The sequence below is a fragment of the Gossypium hirsutum genome, chromosome A05 (assembly GCF_007990345.1).
Source record: "Gossypium hirsutum isolate 1008001.06 chromosome A05, Gossypium_hirsutum_v2.1, whole genome shotgun sequence".
Lineage (NCBI taxonomy): Eukaryota > Viridiplantae > Streptophyta > Magnoliopsida > Malvales > Malvaceae > Gossypium > Gossypium hirsutum.
The window spans coordinates 104,772,254-104,793,064 of NC_053428.1; the positions used below are offsets into that span (position 1 = coordinate 104,772,254).

Here is a 20,811-nt window from a genome sequence, read left to right on the forward strand (position 1 = left end):
TTTGGGTGCTGGCCAGTAGATGACCAACATTAGGTACATTTTTTGTGTCCCAATGCAATTTTTTTTACTTTGGTACACTGATGATTGATACCACTTAATTTAAAAAAAAAATTGGTGTTGGCCATGTAATGGCCGGCACTAGAGATATAAAAAAAAAATTTTGGGTACTGGAGATGTAAAAAAAAAATTTTTTTTGGGTGATGCCCATGTAATGCCCGACACCAGAGAAGTAAAAAAAAGAAATTTTTTTTTGGTGTTGGCCAGTAGATGACCAGTACCAGGTATTCTTTTTGTGTCCCAATGTAATTTTTTTTACTTTGGTACACTGATGGCCGGCACTAGAGATGTAAATTTTTTTTTTGGGTATTGATCGTGTAATGGTCGACACCAGAGATGTTAAATTTTTTTTAGGTGTTGGCCATGTAGATGGCCGGCACCAAGTACTTTTTTCGTGTCCTAATGCAATTTTTTTTTTGGTTTGGCACACTGATGGCCGACACTACTTAATTTTAATTTTTTTTTTGGTATGGCCGGCACAAACCTTATATATATAGTGGGTGGTTTGGGTTCTTATAGTGTAAATGGATAAGAAATTTTTTTTGAGAGAGGCATTAAAATGAGAGTGTTTTGTAGTATATCATCAAATGAGTTTTTTGTAGTGAATTGTAGATGAGAGTTTTTCGTAGTGTACAACCAAATTTTGGGGTTGAATTATATATTGTCATGTTTTAACGGAGTTGAATTATATACTGTCATGTCCACTTTAAAGGTTATGCTATTAAATGTTGGATAATTTTCTGCGTCATAGATGACTAATCGAGATGTCCAACGCAGATGGACATTATCTATGGTGCAATAGCATTTATTCCGCAACTTATAAGTGGAGTATTGATGCAACGTAGACATGATTCAAGCAGAAGAATATTAATTTTTCCTTGATTTATGCAGCTGGTTTTCTGTTTCTTTTTAAATTTGCTGACCGTTTCAACTATCCAATTATCCTATACTAATGCAACGTAGACCTGATTCAAGCAGAAGACGATTAATTGTGAAGAAAAAATTATTCAAAATAATTGTATTATTTCTTTAGAATGTTTGTATTTTTTTTATATCTATAAATTTAATGTAGTTGTTTAGGATTTAAGGTTTCATTTTTTTATATTTTTGTATATTAATTTCTTAGAATGTTTGTATATTTTTGTATCTGTAAATTTAATTTAGTCCATATTATATGTAGTTTGAATTTAGAATTTTCGTGTATTAATTTTACATTGCCGGCACCCAAATTTTTTTTTACATCTCTAGTACCGGTCATCAGTGTACCAAAGTAAAAAAAAATTGTATTGGACACGAAAAAGGTACCTAGTGCTGTCCATCTACTGACCAGCACTCCAAATTTTTTTTTACATCTCTGGTGTCGGCCGTTACATGCCCAGCACCCAACAATTTTTTTTAAATACTGATATTTTTATATATCAGTATGATATGATTTAAAAAAAATACCCTGTTGCCGACCATTGGGTTCCTAAAGTAAAAAAAATTAATTTTTTAAAACTTGACACAACCATCAAATAATTATGGGGCCAAAACACTAAGTAGTGCTGGTCATTGGGTTTACAAAACACTAATTTACTGTTTATTTCAAATTATTTTGATGATTATTTTTAAACTTGAATTATTTTTATAAATATCAAAAATTTTTGAGTTAGATTGACAAAATAGTCCAAAGTTGTAATATAATGGAATATAAAGGGCAAACAGGCAAACCAAAATTATGTTTTGTTTGTGTCTTGTGTGGGCTATATGTGTCAACGGACGCCAAACAAAATTCAAATTCAGCAGAATCTTTTTATTTTTTTATGTTTAATTTTTTTCAAAGACCGAAAAAACACAGTGCCTGAGAAAGAACTTTGTTTTTTTTTTCTCTTTCTCTTTCATTTTCATTTTCATTTTTTTTTTCTTTTTCTTTCCCTCCAATCATGTTATATTTTCTCTCACTTTCTCTTTAATATAATTTTAATTAATTTTTGTTTATTATAATAATTATTAAAATTTCTAGTTTCCCGGCGAGAGAAAAGGAAGTAGAAGTGTATAAGGAAGAAATATCTCTGCTTCTACGAAACTCTCTTTCTTTCTTTCTTTAAGCTGTTCTCTTAGTTTTTCCGTTTGTGTATATATAATTTTGGGTGATTAAAGACAAAAACTTTATTTGGAATCAGGCCTGTCAGTCAAGTTAACTTCTTCAATGGACTCTCTTTAACTATCTTATATATATATATATACTATTTTCTTGTAAAAAGGTAATTTTTTTCTTTTAACTTTACATTTATTTTCTTTCCATATAATTTCTGGGTAATTGTTTGCTTATTTATTTATTTTATTGTTTGAGAGAAATGTTTCTGGGAAGTGTTCAAAAGGGGTAATTTTTGTTTCTGAATTTATAAGTCTTTTTGACTTTGTTAATTAGTGAAGTTATTGTTGGCTGCTGGGTTTGATGGTTCTTTTTTCCTAGTAAAGTTCAAAATTTTATTTTTATTGATATAATTTCTTGTTTTGGGTGTTGACTTATATTGGTGCAGTGATTTACAGTTGTTATTTTATCATAATTATCAGCTCTTTTAGAGCTTACACTGTAGATGATTTTTTCAATTTTCTGTTTGATCTTGACAATTTTGTTTGCTTTATTTGGACTTTGTGTTATCTGTAGAGAATCATTGCTTGATTGACTACTCAAAAGTGAATTCCTGTAACCAGTATTTACTGTAAAAGCTGTGTGATCAGGAAGAACTAATTGGAAATATTATAGTTGAAAGGTTGCGAATTTGATTTGGCTTTTGCACAGTATACTGACTGCTAGTTGGTTGAATTGCTCAGGAACTGCTGTATTTATTGAAATTCAATATGAACCTGAAAATTTAGTGAATGCTTTGCGATGATATGCTATGCTATGCTATTCTTAAGGTTTCACATGGTCTGTGTTATATATGCTGAATTAGTCTGCATTATTGTCATATTTTGATAGTTAATGTTTGGAATTCTTTGTCTTCAGAAAGTGATTAAATGGAGGAAAGTTCTAAAGGTCCAACCTCAAGTCAAGCTGGAGGTATAACATTGTTCATCATTCGATTAAATCTAGGATACAAATGCATGTGATCTTATGCATCTTGCTCATCTATTTTCACCAGATACTGATTGGTTGTTCTTGTATTATAGGTCCATCCGATACTCCTTCAGTCAACATTTCTAGAAAGTGGGAAACTGGTGCATGGGGAATCCCGCGTAGAACTGAGGCATATCATTCATCAAGTGATGCAAGCTTATTTTCTAGTTCATTACCTGTCCTTCCTCATGAAAAATGTACGTGTTTTCTGTTGATATGAAAATGCTGTATATTGTGTTTTACTTGGAACAAGACTGAGGATTTTCTTTTGCTAAAATGTAGTGAACTTTACTGATGGGGAAAATTCTGGTCATTCTATTGATGATAACTCGCCTGAGTTACGTAAGCTAGAGTTAAAAAATGAAGGAAAGGACCCACTCGAAGATGTTGAAACAAATGCAATTGGAAGTTTACTTCCTGATGATGAAGATGACCTCCTTGCTGGCATAATGGATGACTTCGACTTAAATGAGTTGCCTAGTCAGTTGGAGGACTTGGAAGAATATGATGTCTTTGGTACTGGAGGGGGAATGGAGTTGGACTTTGAACCTCAAGAGGGCCTTAATATTGGTATATCAAAGATGAACCTATCTGAAGGGGTTATTGCAAATGGGATTGGTCATTACCCTCTTACAAATGGTGTGGGAACAGTGGCTGGGGAACACCCCTATGGTGAGCATCCTTCAAGAACATTGTTTGTACGAAATATCAATAGTAATGTTGAAGACTCTGAATTGAGATCTCTCTTTGAGGTATTTTATGTTAGTCTGTTATTCTTATTTACATTGGTTACCGTTCTACCTAATAAATCTCTTTGCTTATAATGGTGTTATTTTTCGGTCTCTTGGGTCTACTTTGGTCTTTTTTCTTTATTTATCTGCATGTAACAGTTTTCATCTTGTTTATACTAGGCTAATAATTATCATCTTTGAAATTCCAACACATTTTGCAGCATTATGGAGATATCAGAACTTTGTACACTGCATGCAAGCATAGGGGTTTTGTAATGATTTCATATTATGATATTCGAGCTGCACGCACTGCGATGCGTGCATTACAAAATAAGCCGCTAAGGCGAAGAAAACTGGACATTCACTTCTCAATTCCAAAGGTTTGAACTAGTGTATTTTGTTTATATATTTGAGTTTGACATTGTAGATCCCATCAACAAATTTAACTTATAATATTCCAGGATAACCCATCGGAGAAAGATATAAATCAGGGAACTCTTGTAATATTTAATTTGGATCCATCAGTATCAAATGATGACCTTCGCCAAATATTTGGGGCTTATGGAGAGGTCAAAGAGGTATAATATAATTTTGCCTAATTTGTTTCTCTGCCACTTTCATTCACCATTTTGACATGTCTGGAGATTTGCTGATGACTTATTCGCTTGCGAGAATGCAGATCAGGGAAACACCACATAAGCGACACCATAAATTCATAGAATTTTATGATGTTAGAGCTGCAGAGGCTGCTCTTAGAGCATTGAATCGGAGTGACATAGCTGGGAAACGCATAAAGCTTGAACCTAGCCGTCCCGGTGGAGCTCGTCGAAAGTAAGTGTTAATTTTAGCTTCTTTGCATCATCTGATTTCTGGTAGATGTTTCTGTAAGATAATTTTTAGCAGGATATAATTTCTGAAACACTTAATAAGATCTGTTATTGCTATTATGGTCTGGGAGAGAAACTTGGAATGAATGTGAATATTTAGGAGTTTGGTATGAAGATACTTTCTTTGTAGTTGATGACCAAAAAAGGGAATAGGGGAGATGGTGGATGCATTTCTTTTTCCATAGATTAGTGGGAGCCCTACTGTTGTGGTGTCCTGGAATACATTTGCAAATTTTCTTCCTGTGAATGCCTAATGCTTCTGGCAACTGGCAACTTGGCTACATGCTAAATTGTTTTCTCTTGTTTCAGTAACCTAAATTTTGGGTTAGCACCTAGCCAACTAGAAAAATTCCCATTAACACTTTCTATGCTTAGCATAAGTTTGTGATCCATTTTTCTTCAGCATCTGAAACATTTATGCATATTTCTGTTGGATATCTTTGACAACCAAAAAAGGAACTCTGCTATTTTTGAATCTTATAATTGCTCTTTCCTCATGGCTGCTAGGCATATTTTTGAATTGGTATAAAGAAATTAAAATTGATGCCCCTTCTTTGTTAGCTTGATGCAGCAGCTAAGTCAGGAGCTTGAACAGGACGAAGCACGAAGTTTTAGACATCACATTGGTTCTCCGGTTGCTAGCTCTCCTCCTGGTAAATATCGTAGATGCTCTACGTTTGTGTGTACTCAACAACTTTATGCTCGTACAACCAGTTTTTCTTTTTCCTATAATTATTCTGAGTTATGCATTGCTGTGACAGGTAATTGGGCACAATTTGGCAGCCCTGTTGAACAAAATCCGTTGCATGCTTTTAGCAAATCTCCTGGTTTGGGATCTTTTAGCCCTGTAAATAACAATAATTTGCCTGGACTAGCTTCAATTCTCCCACATCAATTGTCTAACTCTCCAAAGATTGCACCTATTGGGAAGGATCAAAGCAAGACCAATAATACAAACCCAATTTTTACTAATTCTGGAGCAATGCAAGGAGCATCCTACCAGCATTCGAGATCCTTCTCTGAGCAAAAGGTAAGTGCAAGCCCTGGACCAATCTCTGCCTTCGGTGAATCTACTTCAAGTTCATCTGGTATTGGAACATTGACTGGTCCTCAGTTTCTATGGGGAAGTCCCACTCCTTACTCTGAGCGTGCTAATTCTGCTTGGCCAACACCATCAGTGACGCACCCTTTTTCATCAAGTGGACAAGGTTTTCCATTTACTAGTCGGCATGGCTCATTTCTTGGTTCAAGCAACCACCATCATGTGGGATCTGCTCCTTCTGGTGTGCATCTTGATAGGCACTTTAATTATCTCTCTGAGTCGCCTGAAACATCCTTTATGAATCCTGTTTCTTTTGCTGGTGTGGGTTTAAATCGTAGCAATGGAAGTTTTTTGATGAATATTGGTGCTCGTGGAACTATTGGTGCTGGTGTTGGTCACCTAGGAAATGTAACTGAAAATGGTTTGTCTAGTTTCAGAATGATGTCAATGCCAAGACATGGTCCTATTTTCCTTGGGAATGGTTCTTATCCTGGACAAGGTACAGCTGGCAATGAAGGGTTGGCTGACCGCAGTCGAAGTCGGCTAGTTGAAAATAATGGAAACCAGATTGATAACAAGAAGCAGTATCAGCTTGATTTGGATAAAATAATTAATGGAGAAGATACTAGGACCACTTTAATGATTAAAAATATCCCCAACAAGTAAGACAAGTTAATGAATGGTGAAGAACTCAATGTTTTGGGTTCTAAGTAAAATGCTGTTTTCCTTGATGGTTTCTGCTTTTATCCTATTTGTTTAGGTATACTTCGAAGATGCTGCTTGCTGCTATTGATGAGAATCACCGGGGCACTTACGATTTTCTCTATTTGCCAATTGATTTCAAGGTACTCTTGGGGTCTTTGACATGTATGGTTAGGTCAAGTTGATTTACTGGTTATTAATCAACTTCTCTGATTGCAGAACAAGTGCAATGTAGGTTATGCTTTCATCAATATGATCTCCCCTTCACATATTGTCTCCTTCTACCAGGTTCAACCTTTTCTCCTTTGTCAAGTGTGTCAAGAAAGAGTAGTATAGAATATCGATCAATAAATAGTATTTGTTTAACTTCATATTAAGTGTGCATATATATAACTAAATTTAATTGTTCATAATGTATCCATAAAAGAGAAAGACCTGAGTTTTATGCTTCTGTAAATTTATCTTCTTGGTAGAAAATGAGGAGTTAACTCTATGGAAATTTCTGCAGGCTTTTAATGGAAAGAAATGGGAGAAGTTCAACAGTGAGAAGGTGGCGTCATTGGCCTATGCTCGAATCCAGGGCAAGGCTGCTCTTGTGGCACATTTCCAGAATTCAAGCTTAATGAATGAAGATAAGAGATGCCGGCCAATTCTGTTTCATTCAGAGGGCCAAGAGACCAGTGATCAGGTAGTAAAATTTTAAGTATGAGTTGGAGAGCATTTACCAGTATTTATTTTTGTTCAATAAAACTCCTTGCCAACAGTAGATTACATATATTGATTCTAGTATTTTTAATGCTTACTAATTCATTAGATATAGTCATTTCAGTAGAGACCAAGCCAGGAATATTGCAAAAAACGAATTAAGTAAATATAAAAATAATTCATAATCTTCTTAAAAAAAAAAGTATATATAAGCTTTGAACATTGCCTCTGTTGTATTAAAAAGTTTATAAAATACATGGAGAGATTAATTGGGGACATGTTTTTGTCGAAGTTTTCTGAACACCGGTGTAAACCAACCTTTTGATGCTTACCAAGTATATGATCTTGCAGGAACATTTCCTTTCTTGCAATTTGAACATCTGTATTCGTCAACCAGACGGGTCCTATTCCGGGGATTCATTGGAGAGCCCGAAGGGCCTTCTGGATGAGAAGCCAGAGAAGAGTTAATAAATTTGGTAATCTTACCCCTTAGCTTGAATTAAGAAAAGGGCTAAGGATGCTAACAAGTTGATAATTTTCCTTTTTTAAGTGTATAAAAGTTGGACGACAAATTAAAGCACAAGCGTACGAAAAAGCTTGTGTCATGTGCAGTGTTTGCTTTTCAGCTCTGGACACTCCATGGTAAGTAACTAGAGATGTCGAAAATTAAAACGAGGCAGAAAGTGTTATCTTTGTTTGTAGAGCAAGAAAATTGGTATGAATAAGGCGGAGCATGCTGCTAAGTATCGGAATTTTCTTCGCAGCTGTATGCATTACTCATCAACCTGTGCTTATATCTCCTCTGGATTCTTTCTTTCTAAACTGTTAGATGTTGTCGGTGATTCACGTCGATATGCAGATATGGTTACTTGTTTGTATGTAAATCTTTGTTGGTGGGGAACTCCAAAATGTGAAGGTACAGGGCTGTTCATAAACTGTATAGGGAATTTAATGAACTATATTTTTGTCAATATTTATGTATGTACAGATATTTCTATTACCCTCTTTCTCTGTACCCCATTTATTTCTAACTTGATATTTCCTTTCCACCCATATAGTGGGTGTATTATGGGAAACCAGAAAATATTTATTTTTTTATATCATGTGTCAAGAAAATAAGACAAATAATAAAAGAGAGAAAATGTCGAGAATAGCAGAAGATATGCATCTATATATTTTTTGGATGAGTGATCAATAAATTCTAAAAATGTAATTTACTAATATAAGGTCTATTTTATAGTTTGGGTTTTACATACCTCTTCTTTATTAGCTATGAATAATAAAAATAAGTTAAAATTGCTTCTTCTTTTTTGTGAAAAATACAGTAAATAATTGTTTTTTTGAAGATTTTATGTTTAATATTATTGTTATAAATTAAAATATTTATTTTAGTCATGATGTTATAAAATAAAAAAATAAGTTAAAAATCTTTTTGAAAGTGTTACAAATATAATATAAATACAAATATATATTCAAGTAACTATAAGTATCAAACATTTATAATACAAACGAACTGTTAAATAACCACAAAATATCATCAAACTGTTACAACTATTACAGTACAAATAGACTACAAATTGGTGCAATTCAGACTAAAATTGACGAATTAAACTAAATCTCACACATGACAATTGCACATTAGACTCAAAAATGTATGAGTACATATAAATTGGATACAAACAAACCCATGGCTAATCTCAACAAAATTGATTCAATCAGGGACTTTACTAATATGAATATTAGATTTTATTCATAAAAATAAATTATATAAATTAGTATGCAACTTTTCATACTAAATGATACTTTTATCCTCAAAACATAATACATTTATTTCGTCATTTCATACTAAGATGAAATTGGCACATACTTTCTAAACTTTCGGCTTAAAAAGAGTTCATATGAAGCCTCTTGGAGATTGGACTTAAATTTGGAGAGCATCAGCAATTGATCCTGCAAGACTCAGAACTTCAAAAGGAGCTGTGTTTTCAATGGCTTTCACAGTCTGGGGGCATGAATCTGTGATCCAAAAGTAGGCAAATCCCTTCTCCGACCCTTCCACAATACCAAATCAAATACCAATCAATACCTCCACAAGTTGCATCACAGACACAAGATGAGATCGAACAAGTACTTACTGTTGTTCTTCTGAGTAAACCGCTCCCAGGAACGCTTCGGGAAAACACCATGAGTGACATATGCGCTCACCTTTGCCGCACCATGAGCAAACAGAACTTTCTGGAAGAAGAACAAGTTCCATACCAACAAATCAAGCTTATTATTTCAAGTCCAAACCCATATGAACGTCGACAAGTGTCGCGTCCATTACAGGACAAATATTATGCGTATCAACAGTAAGTAAACATATGATGCATGGAAATAAAAACTGTTCTGGAATCACAAATGCATGTCATGGCAGAAAATAAACACGAAATTATCCACCTGTCACAGCCCCAGCCTGAGATTGGGACATAACGTGAAATTGTAATGGACTAAGGCAAAAAGTTCATAAGAAAGGGTATCGGCTATAAGTACCTGGCATTCAATGAGAGTGCCTCCAGATTGCACTAAGTCATCAACTATAACCACATGACAACCGGTGGGATTTCCCTCCTTGAGTCGAACTATCCTCTTGTCACCCTCACGAACCTTTGTGCAGATAACCTGCCATCAATTACCATGTACTTTAAATCTACATATAACAAAAGGGAACAAAACATAACAAAACTTAATAGGTAAGATTCCAAACTGACCGTTGGAAAATGGTCCAACAACTTGTGAAATCGTTTCCAAGCTCCATCATCTGGAAATGCAACAACTATCTGAAAAAACAAACTGAGTCTAATTGAGGAGGGTGTAACAACATACAATAAGGGACCACTCCTAAGAAAAGAATATTGGCATCAAGTTAGTAGAAATCATGTAGAAGACGGCAGTGACAAGCACCATGACCACAAAGAAAATATATTTTGCACCAGACAACATTTTGAGATGATATACTTACCTTATCAGCATCAGAGAGCTGATGAAGACGCTGCTTTAGAAGAGGAATCCCAGTCTCAAATAACGGCAACACATGGTCTCCGAAATAAAATCTTTCCTATATTATAAGGAAAATTAACAAATCAAATCTCCTTATAAAACAGAAAACAACCAAGACATTGATTACAGACGTAAATTACCATGGGCAACTCCGTCTTACAACCAATGAATCACAAGTGATCATGTTTGAGACTATAGATGTACAACGTTATTGCTCATTAGATCCACATTAAATAGCACGAACATATATTTTTATTTAGAATAAGACAACTTGGAATCAATCACCTATCCTGCATTATTACTTCAGGCATATGTCTACTCAGTAAACAAAAGTCTCTATCACTTTCCAAGGCCAACAATGAACCCCATTGCTAATAACATCAATGTTAACCATCCTTTGTGTTCAGAATTATCCACAGGGTTCAAAGATTAAAATACCAAATTCAACAATCTGAATATTTGATCACTAGTAGTTGAATTATTGCTTATTGGTCAAAGGATTATGTTTCCAGACTTATCACCATATACTTTGGACGTTATGTCGAGAATATAAGCAAGTCTCCTTCCCTCAACATTTGCCCTTTCAATTCAGTTAAACCAAATTCTAAAAGAAGAAATCTTATGCTTTAATGTTCCAACATACTTCTTCAACTGTTTTAGAGAAAGACCGCAAGGAATCAAGACCATAATGGAAATAGCTAACTAGAGTCAAATACAACCAAAGATTGTAGGTGGTTTGTGCTTGGTACTTGGTAGCTATTTGAACATGCAGAGATGATGAGAAACTTCACAATAATCGAATAAGAATGAAGATCAAATGTCACAAAATCCAACCCTTGAAAACAACCAATGAGACTTAATCCTCTCTCCAAAAAAACCCTATCACAAGACGCTTTGTATGGTAATGATTTGAAATATAAATATTTTGGTTGAGTAAGAGAATACCCAAATATAAAGTTCTAGCCATGCACTAAATAAAATAAAAAAACAGGTATGGCTCATTAGCATTACGCTCATGCAAAACAATGAGATGAAACTTTCCAGATTAATCTGATAAACCGCTTCAGCTATAAACATTTAAATATTGTAATAAGGGAATATATATGATAATCAGTTCATTGTTGAAAAGAAAAAAAAAACAAAAAACAAAAAAAACAAAACCAACCTGCAAAGCATGGATGTCATAAATAACTACGCTTGTAGGACCACCCCTAGATATGGGAATATTTGACAAAATCCTTGCCATGGTAAATGCAGTTGCAACATCACCTTCTTCTTCCATTCTCTCAAAGGAGCCAGTTGGAAAGAATGGCAAAACCAAAGTGAAGGAAGCAACAAACAATCGTGGAAGATTATATATGACGGAAAGCTGTTCAAAGATAACAGCTGGGGAGCTGAAGGATGCGAGAAAAGCAACATGCTGACCTCGGATATCATGTGCATTGTTTATGAAAAGATTTGGAAATCCATCATCAAAGCTCCTGTAAATGAAAGAAATTCAGTATTTCTTCATATAATAATACTCTTTGTTTAAAACTATTAATATATATCTCTCACTGGAATCAAATCTAGATTTGTAAACATTGGAAGTCTAAAGACAGAAAAATAAAGTCACTGTTGAAATGCCAACATAATGTTGAAAGGATTCAATGTTCTTGATTTGGCCATGATACAGGCTTCAGCAATAAAAGAAAGCAAGAAACACATGGTAAGTCAACATAAAAAAATTGCAAAACATGTGTAAATAAAGAAAATAGTAGATATTAAAAAATTGACAAGTAAAGGAGTTTGCATCTATCAACATATTGGCTCAGTCTCGGTGGAGGACTTAAAGGTAAGAACATAGACAGGTTTAGCGTGTTCTTGGGAGAAAGTTAAAACATGAAAATAAGCTGATTTTCCATGTTATTGAACATGATGACCAACTTATGAGTGGGTTTAGAATTGACAGACTTGGACCGAGTTATTTCAAGTCTTGACAAAAGCTCCCAAGTCCATTGTCAAGCAGGCACCTTTGGATCAACGATTACTATTCATTGGCTGTAACAAGGTTCTCAGAACTACATTTGCAAATTGCATGATTTGCTCATCTAAAAAGATAACATATAGAACCCAGAAGTAAACACACAAGGAAGTTGATCAGAGTCTCATAAGACTGAAGAATAAGAACAAAGTGGCAGAAAACAAAGATGATCCAAGAATTCACATCCAGATAAAGAGCGCAACTTTTCCCCTTTTTTTCTCAAATTTTTTTAAGAAAATACAATACAGACGCTTTGTTATAAGAGTTCATGAAATTCTTTGCCACTTATCCTAACACACAATCTGATCATATACCATTTTATCAACTTTTTTTTAAAAAAAATTCAACCTTTTTACAGACAGATTAAGCAAAAAGCAAGAAAGAAAAACACCCACCTTAAAAAAATGCAAAAGAAAAGAAAAGAAAAGAAAAGAAAAGAATCAAAAGAACAGAAACATGAAAAGTTGTCATTCAAAGGAGAAAACAAACCAAAGATTTTGAAGAAATAATTGAGGCAAGTGAGTATACCTCCAGTTGATAGATTGAAGGGTAATGAGTTGGGAGTGAGCAGCAACTTTACGGGCAAGCTCTTCACACTCCATACAGTAAAACAATCGAACTTGCTTCTTATTCCCAGACTTCAACTCTCCCGTGACCTGGTTGTTATTGTTCTCCATTTTTTTGTTTAAGCTTTTTTTACAGGGGAGGAAAAAAGAGAGACTTTAGAATTCAGACAGAGGTAGAGAGAGACAAAGATATAAAAAGAAAGAAGTGAGAACTACGAGGGTAGGCTTTGCGACCTCTCCTCCGCTTTCCCTCACAGTTTATATATAATACAAACTCTTCACTCTTCACTATTTTCTTGGGGGGTCTGTCTGTCTTGACCTAATACGACAGAAATAATAATAATAATATAAAAAAAAACTAAGCGAAGGTTTAATTCTGGTTTTAGTCCTTTCCTAGAAAGCATACAATTTAGAGAAAAAATAGTAAATTTATTAATTCATTCAAGGAATAAAAGTATACAATTTAGAAAAAAAAATAGTAAATACTCATAGTAGATGATGAACGATAATTTTTATCAACGCAATAAAGATTTTATAAATAAACTAATCGACAAACGAATTGAGTATTCACCAAACTAGAGAGGATGACAATAAAATTATCTTTAAAATTACTAGTAAAACTAAGATTACATGTATAAACAATACTAAAAAATGTGTTATAAGAACAGAAAAAACATCTAAAGCTAAAGATTTATTAAACAATGGAAAAACAAACAAAAAAAACATATAAAACTTAAGACAATAGGCTTCAAATCGACACGTGAAATTATTTATTATTCTAAAATACTCTCAAAGGTAAATCAATATAAAATAATCTGATCTCTATTCTTATTCTTATAGACTATCCCAATTCATAACATTGTAAGGTGTCACAATTAAAAGAATTTGGGGAATTTCTTTTAAGGTTATTTCATTTAACACAACACATTTAATCAAATAGAAAATTAATCTGATGTTTTAAAAATATTTCAACTCAATATCACTTTAACAGTAGTTAATGTGTTCATGAGTTTGACCAGGTTAGGTATGGGTTGAATCATTATATGGTATTAATATAATATATATATGTCCAAATTTAATTCGGCTTGATATAAATATAAACTTTAAATTTTACCCAAATTTATTCATATTTGTTAAAAAAAAAACTAAGCTCTTTTTTAGTTAACATTTTTGTTTTTAATATAATATTTAATAATTTTATATGTTTTCTTCTTTTATTAAGAAAAATAGGATTAATAGACTATTTGATAGCTAAGTTTAGCTTCAATGATTCATTTGGTATCTATATTAAACGAAATCATGTGGAAGAATGAATATTTTTACATATGTGCTATAGTAAAAAAAAACATAGAAACTTAATTGGAAAAAAAGTACCAAATTAAACATTGAAATCAAACTTAGGCGCTTAATTAGGACATAAAAAATTTAAATATAAAATTAAATATTAAAGTCAAACTAAGGTGTCAAATAGTATATTAACCCAAAATTTTAAGCATGGTTAACATATTTTTTTAATATTCACCCTATAGTATTAAATATTACTCTAAATTTAATTTCTCTGTGTTATAAAATACAAAATATATATAATAAAATAATATAATATACATTACAATATTAAAAATGAGCCAAACAAGACTAAGCTCTGATCTAAAATATTAGAGCCCTAACCTAGTCATATTTTTAATTGTCTTAATTTTTTTTGTCGAAACCTATTTTTTGGCCTAATATTTTTGTCCAATTCCTTCCAAATATCAGATGGAGCTTTAGGCTTATGAGTCCAACCTTTGAACAAATCTAATTTGAATATACTAGTAATATTATAAAAGGAGAGAACCAAATAATGTTAAATTAAAGTGGGGATTAAATCTTAATTTTTATCTTAGTAAAAGGACTAAAACTAAAATTGAACAAAAAAATTAAAATACAATATAATTTATGATAAAACAAATAAATGAACATGTGGAAAAAAAGTTATATAATAAACTTAAATGCAAAAAACAAAATCATAAAAAGATTAAAAAAATCAATTTAACCCTTAATCGAGAATTGCAATCAGTTGTGCTCTTAATCAAAAGTTAACAATTAATAGAGTCCCTAAAATATAGTTTTCCCGTCCAAGCTCTTGATATGTTGTTAAGTGATGACATGCCAACTGGTGTAAAAAAATAATAAAGTGGCGACTGACGTAGTGCCTCACATGGAGGGTTTATTTGATTTTTTAATTATTTTACAAATAGTTTAATTTTATAGTAGAGGTAGCAAGTTTTTAATTTTTATAAAATTGAATATTTTCTAAATTTTTTAAAAAATAGAATATTTTAATAATTTATAATAAGTTTAAAATATACTATTAGTCATTATACTTTTATAGAATTTGAGATTTCGTCCTTATACTTTAAAAGTTAAAAGAGTAAATCCTTCTACTTTTTCAATTTAAAAATCTTAGTACAATCATTGTCATTATTGGTAGTTTCCATAAGAATTTATCAACTTAACATATTTATTTTTCATTCATAGACCACATCATATGATGATAGCCTAATTAATATGCCAAGTTGACAAGTTTTTACAAAAAATACTAACAATGTTAATGATTGGATTGATATTTTTAAATTATAAAAATAGGAGGACTTAAATTTTAACTTTTTAAGTACATGGCTTAAATATCTAATTTTATCAAAATACAAGGACTCATGTACTGTCGTACACCATACCTTAATTCATGCTTATCAACTTCTTTCACATCACTTCCGCTCAATCAAAACCATCACTCATCATGAACAAAAATAACAAATGAGAAATAGATAGCATGAATTATTATCCGCAGTAAATGCATTTTCTAAAAAAAGCAAGAGATGACTCGTTGGGGATCAACTTGTATAAACAACGAGAAAGAATGAATAGAGAAAAATTGGGCACACAAATTTACATGGAAAAACTCATCCAATCAAGAGGATAAAAAACCACGGGCAAAAGAGACTTCACTAATGAGCAAACAAATGAAGAGTACAAGACAATCCACATATTACTATCCATTGCTACGGCTCTCAATTATGAGATCTGGCAAATGGATGTCAAGATAGCTCTTCTAAGCGACTATCTTGAAGAGAGTATCTATATGATCCAACCCACTGGATATATAGCTAAAGGTAACAAGTATAAATTTTGCAAATTGCTTAGATTCATATATAGACTGAAGTAAGCATCCCGCTCATGGAATCAAAGATTTGATTAAGTGATAAAGACTTTTAGATTTGAGAAAAACGTAGATGAACCTTGTGTTTATAAACGCTTAGGGGATAGAAAAGTGGTCTTTCTCATTCTATATGTCGATGACATTCTACTCATTAGAAATGATGTAAGGACATTGTCATCGATTAAACTATGATTAACTCAACAGTTTAGATGAAGGACTTAGGAGAAGCTAATTTTGTTCTAGGCATTCAAATCCTAAGATATCGAAAGAACAAAGTAATAGCACTGTCTCAAGCTTCATACATAGACAAGATATTAAAGTGTTATGCAATAACCGATTTGAAGAAGGTAAATTAACCCTTCGTGTTGGGATTTCATCTCTCTTTAGAGGATTGCCCTAAGACAGTGGAAGAAAGAGAAAACATGAGAAATGTTCCTTATGCTTTGGTTGTAAGAAGTCTTATATATGCTATATTGTGTACACGCCCAGATATCTATTTTGTAATGAGGTTGGTAAGTCGATATCAGGCATATCCAGGGCCAAGATACTAGCAAGTATTTAAGCATATACTCAAGTATTTACGAAGAATGAGGGATTGTATGCTTGTGTATTCCGGAGGAGATCTTACTCCTATACGATATACTAATGTTAACTTCCCACCGTGTCAAGATTTGAGGAAATCGACATTGGACTGTGCTTTTGTCTTAAACGACGAGCCTATAATATGACTAAGTGTCAAGCAAGGTTATACTGCTAACTTCATTATGGAGGGTCGAATATGAGGTATGGAAAAGCTAGGACATTATAACAGTATGGATATAGCTAAACCTAAAAGAAATCACATTAGGCAAAAACATATTAAGGGAGACAATAGTATTTGACAGAATAGTGGATGTAGTAAAAGATCGCATATGAGGACAAACCTTGAGGATATGTTTTGCCAAGACTCTTTTAGTTAAAAAAATATTTTGGAACATATGGAAGGTGTAACACCCCTGACCTAGCCTAGGGGTTTCGGCTAAGTCAAAGGCATTACATTGATCACTGAAGTGGTCCAGTAAAACCATTCTTTTGCTTGAGTTGAATTGTATGAAAATCGCTCTTTTGTTTTTAAGAAAAACATTCATTAATCAAACCAGCTTTACTTAGTAATCCAATTACAGTATTATTAATGTGAAGTTTTGAGAAAAATAGTTAAAGTTTAAATAAAAAGACTTATCAAAACTTTAAGTATTTAGCAAAGCAGCGAAAAACATTATTAAGAATATTAGTCTTCTAAATCAAATTACCAACCAAATATTATGCTTAAAAATTAATAAGCTAAATAATCTCAAACCATAGTTATAAAGTAGATAATAACAATTTACAACCCGATAAATAAACCAATAAAACGATTAATGAATGTTTTAATGGGAACTTTTAAATAATAATATAAAAATGAGATGCTAGTCCGAGGTTTCTTCGATGACATTCCGAGTCTTAGTTTTCTACGTTACCTGAAAGATATGGAAATGGGGGAGTGAGCTTATGGCAGCCCAATACGAGTCTAATTTTTAAATTGTTATATATAATTGTTCAAACAGTAAAGTATTTAATTTATAGCATCATAGCAAATTAAACATAATGTAAGAAACATTCAGTAAATCAATGCATGTACAGGTTATGTTCATTATGCAATACAATTTTAAATTTTAAGTTCCCACCCATCCATTCTATATGCTTTTGAGCATCGCTCGACACTCCAAAACACATATCAATAACTGACCATTCAGAATTTCTCGATGACAATGATTGTTCATTTGTCATCTGTGGCGATGACTTTTACTACAATAACTTGCCATCTCGGGTTACCCGGTTTCGATGGCCTTTTTAAACTATCATCCCAGTTTACCCGGTTTTGATGACATTGTTGCTTACTTTGTGCAGTACTAACTTTCGGTGTGGACTTAAATTTCCATTTTCTCTTAAGGAACTCTTTTGTCCTCCATACCCAATTTCATGTAATCATGCACATAAACTCATCATATCATGCTATTTCTCAACAATCGATGCTATGCTTGTCAAGCACATTTATTATTTCATACAATCATCTAATGGCATGTATTCATGCCTTCATCCATATCAATTTCACATATACAATTTCTCTATGTGAACTAAAAACTTGTATCTATATATTAACATTAGGTTGTTAACATGCTAGTTCGGCTAACACATACGTAACAGGTTCATGTATAAGGTTCAAATACTAAATCACATAAGGGTTCGCATGAAGGTTCGTATATTGACTATAGCTCGTCTATCAATTTAACAGAGATCACATGTATATCTGTTCATGTAAGGGTTTACATTTAGTTCGTATTCATATAAGGTTCGCATTGCATATAAGAGTTCACATACATATTTACCTTAAGTTTCGCATACTTATTCACATAAGGTCTCGCATGTTAGTTCAAAGGGTTCATATAATATCATTAAGGGATCGCCTAACATTTACTAAGGGGTTCGCACAATATGTACTAAGGGACCGCATGACATTTCACCTAGGGGTTCACAGTTTATTTACATAAGAAGGTTCGCATTTTTATTATTTTCGACTTAAACCCTAATTTCTAGTGATTTAACTAATTAATCATACATAATGACTTAAATTAGATCCCACACCTGATTGAAGGCACAAAAACCTTAAATTTTGGATGAAGAATTCAACAACCACTAGGAATTGTACAAATTTACATTAAAAAAATCCTTGGGCAAATGAGACTTTACCAATGAGCAAACAAACGAAGAGTACAAGATGGAGATATTCGAAAACAAACCTTAAACCCCAAAAGCAAAGCTCTCTGGAAAAAACATAAAATTCCCTTAAAGCTCTCTCAAAGCTTTTTCTTAATGTTATTCAATGTTGTTCTATTTTTCTGTGGTTACTAAAGCCCCTTTTATAGGCTAAGATTAGAGGACTAACTAGACTTAAACATCTCTTGAGAAATTAGAGTTTAACTGGGAAAAGTAGCCTTACTGAAAGTCTAATATACAGTTGCTTTAATTAAGAAAATCGTCGCGTCGTTGCGACATTAAGAGTCTCCTTATCGCAATGTCGCCTTTGCTTTGTGTTTCGATTGGTTTCACATAGTTGCGACGTTGCATGAATCCTCATTGCGACATCGCCTCTGTTTCGACTCTGGTTTGACTAAAAAATGCAAGACACACTCCACATGACCTATGATTAATTCAATTTTTTTTGGATTATTAAGTCATTGTAGTTTAATTTTATTGGGATAATTAAATAATTTTGTACATATATTCTAATACGATAAAGTCATCATGATTTTAATTGAATATTTAATTATTTAGTTAATTAAACATATGAGCTTGGTTTTTTATTTAAATTAAAAGAGGTAAGATCGAAAATTTGGATTGACTTGGACCAGCAAAATAGGTCCAATAGGGTTAGGATGCCACGACAAAGGGGTCTTATTCCTCCTTGGAGCCACCGTACACGCCATGTGGGAAGTCCTATTCAGACTTAAACTTCTCCCTTTTAATTAATTAAAAAACTCTGAATGGCTTTCATACTTTCCTCTATATATTCCTCAAGCTAGAAAAATATAATAGAGTATCAAATACTAAAGAAAACTCTATTGATATTTAGTTAGAGTTTGAGAATAATTGAGAAGACCAATTGGTGGAAAGCTTGAAGATATGGTTTGGGTTGATTGGAAAGTTTGTACACCTGCACAGAGCGTTATTACAATTTGGACTATCTCCTTAAGCTTCAATTAACAAGTACTTATTTTATCATATTTATTACTTTAAATATAATAAAAAAGGTCCGTTTTAGAGTTTTTTTTAATTCCACCGTGTCATTCTATCGGCATTTTCTAAACGACTTTTCAACAAATTTAACCTTTAATGATATGTTTGGATGAAAAATTTTAAATTTCTAGAGATTTTTAAAATACTAGTATTCTAAAATTTATCATTTTAAAATGGTAATACTTGTGATTATTCTATTTAGGTAGATAATGTTTTTAGAAAAAAATAGATTATTGAGATTTTATAAGTATTTTTGGGCCAAAATTGAAAATTTATAAGTTAAAAATAAAATAATAAGATAATATTATTAAAAGTAAATAATAAAAATGCAACATTGATATTATTAGTTTCATAAAAATAAAAAATGTTTTTAATAATATAAAATTATATATTAGAATAACTAAAAATGATTTTTTGAAGTTTACATTTTTTAGATTTTATGGTCTAATTAAATGGAATAATGGACAAATGGAATAATTAAATGGAGTAATGGACCACCTCTTCAGATGGAATTTGAATAAAAAAATTTGAGTTCCTCAAATCTCATTTTGGAATTCCTTATATATTCTAAAATTCCTCATTATTTTTTTTACTAAAACAAGTAAATTCATTTTCTAAATTTTGAAAATCTTAATAAAAATTAAACGAATATCTCTCTTAAACACAATTTTTTTAATTTTTTAATTAAAATTATTCTCTTTTGATTTAGGGTTTCTTTCCAAAGATAAAAGAAAAAAAATGTGCAAAAATATAGAATATAAATATATCCTTGATCTAAAAACGAGACTTGCGTCAATTTCATAAAATCATTTTTCATTAAAACATTTTCAAATAATAATTAAATTCCAATATATGCAATCTCTTTTTTTATTGTCAAATTATAATATCTGTTATGCATGTGTGTACACTAGACATGATGATGAGCCAAGTGGGTAGTTTAGCCCACT

At 32.2% G+C, this 20,811-nt stretch overlaps 2 protein-coding genes across 5 annotated transcripts; one reads left to right on the top strand and one right to left on the bottom strand.

Annotated features, from left to right (window-relative positions):
• The first annotated feature begins 1,836 nt into the window (after positions 1 to 1,836).
• LOC107959666 (protein MEI2-like 2) lies at positions 1,837 to 8,227 on the top strand. Of its 4 annotated transcripts, none has more exons than XM_016895774.2 (13): positions 1,837 to 2,300; positions 3,050 to 3,103; positions 3,214 to 3,357; positions 3,443 to 3,912; positions 4,113 to 4,271; positions 4,353 to 4,469; positions 4,571 to 4,722; positions 5,340 to 5,431; positions 5,540 to 6,482; positions 6,581 to 6,665; positions 6,742 to 6,810; positions 7,031 to 7,210; positions 7,579 to 8,227. In XM_016895774.2, the coding sequence occupies exons 2-13, from the start codon at positions 3,061 to 3,063 to the stop codon at positions 7,693 to 7,695; spliced, it is 2,571 nt and encodes an 856-aa protein (XP_016751263.2). In that variant the 5' UTR covers positions 1,837 to 2,300; positions 3,050 to 3,060; the 3' UTR covers positions 7,696 to 8,227. The 4 variants fall into 4 exon arrangements, with proteins under 4 accessions (XP_016751263.2, XP_040970312.1, XP_040970311.1 ...); XM_041114378.1 differs by lacking the exon at positions 1,837 to 2,300 and adding an exon at positions 2,392 to 2,419; XM_041114377.1 differs by lacking the exon at positions 1,837 to 2,300 and adding an exon at positions 2,455 to 2,971.
• A 518-nt stretch (positions 8,228 to 8,745) lies between these two features.
• LOC107959665 (ribose-phosphate pyrophosphokinase 4) lies at positions 8,746 to 13,171 on the bottom strand. Its single transcript, XM_016895773.2, has 7 exons — positions 12,818 to 13,171; positions 11,432 to 11,747; positions 10,229 to 10,324; positions 9,978 to 10,046; positions 9,760 to 9,888; positions 9,363 to 9,462; positions 8,746 to 9,279 (listed from the first exon to the last, which is right to left on the bottom strand). Exons 1-7 carry the CDS (start codon positions 12,964 to 12,966, stop codon positions 9,149 to 9,151), a joined length of 990 nt encoding a protein of 329 aa, XP_016751262.2. The 5' UTR covers positions 12,967 to 13,171; the 3' UTR covers positions 8,746 to 9,148.
• Positions 13,172 to 20,811: the final 7,640 nt, after the last annotated feature.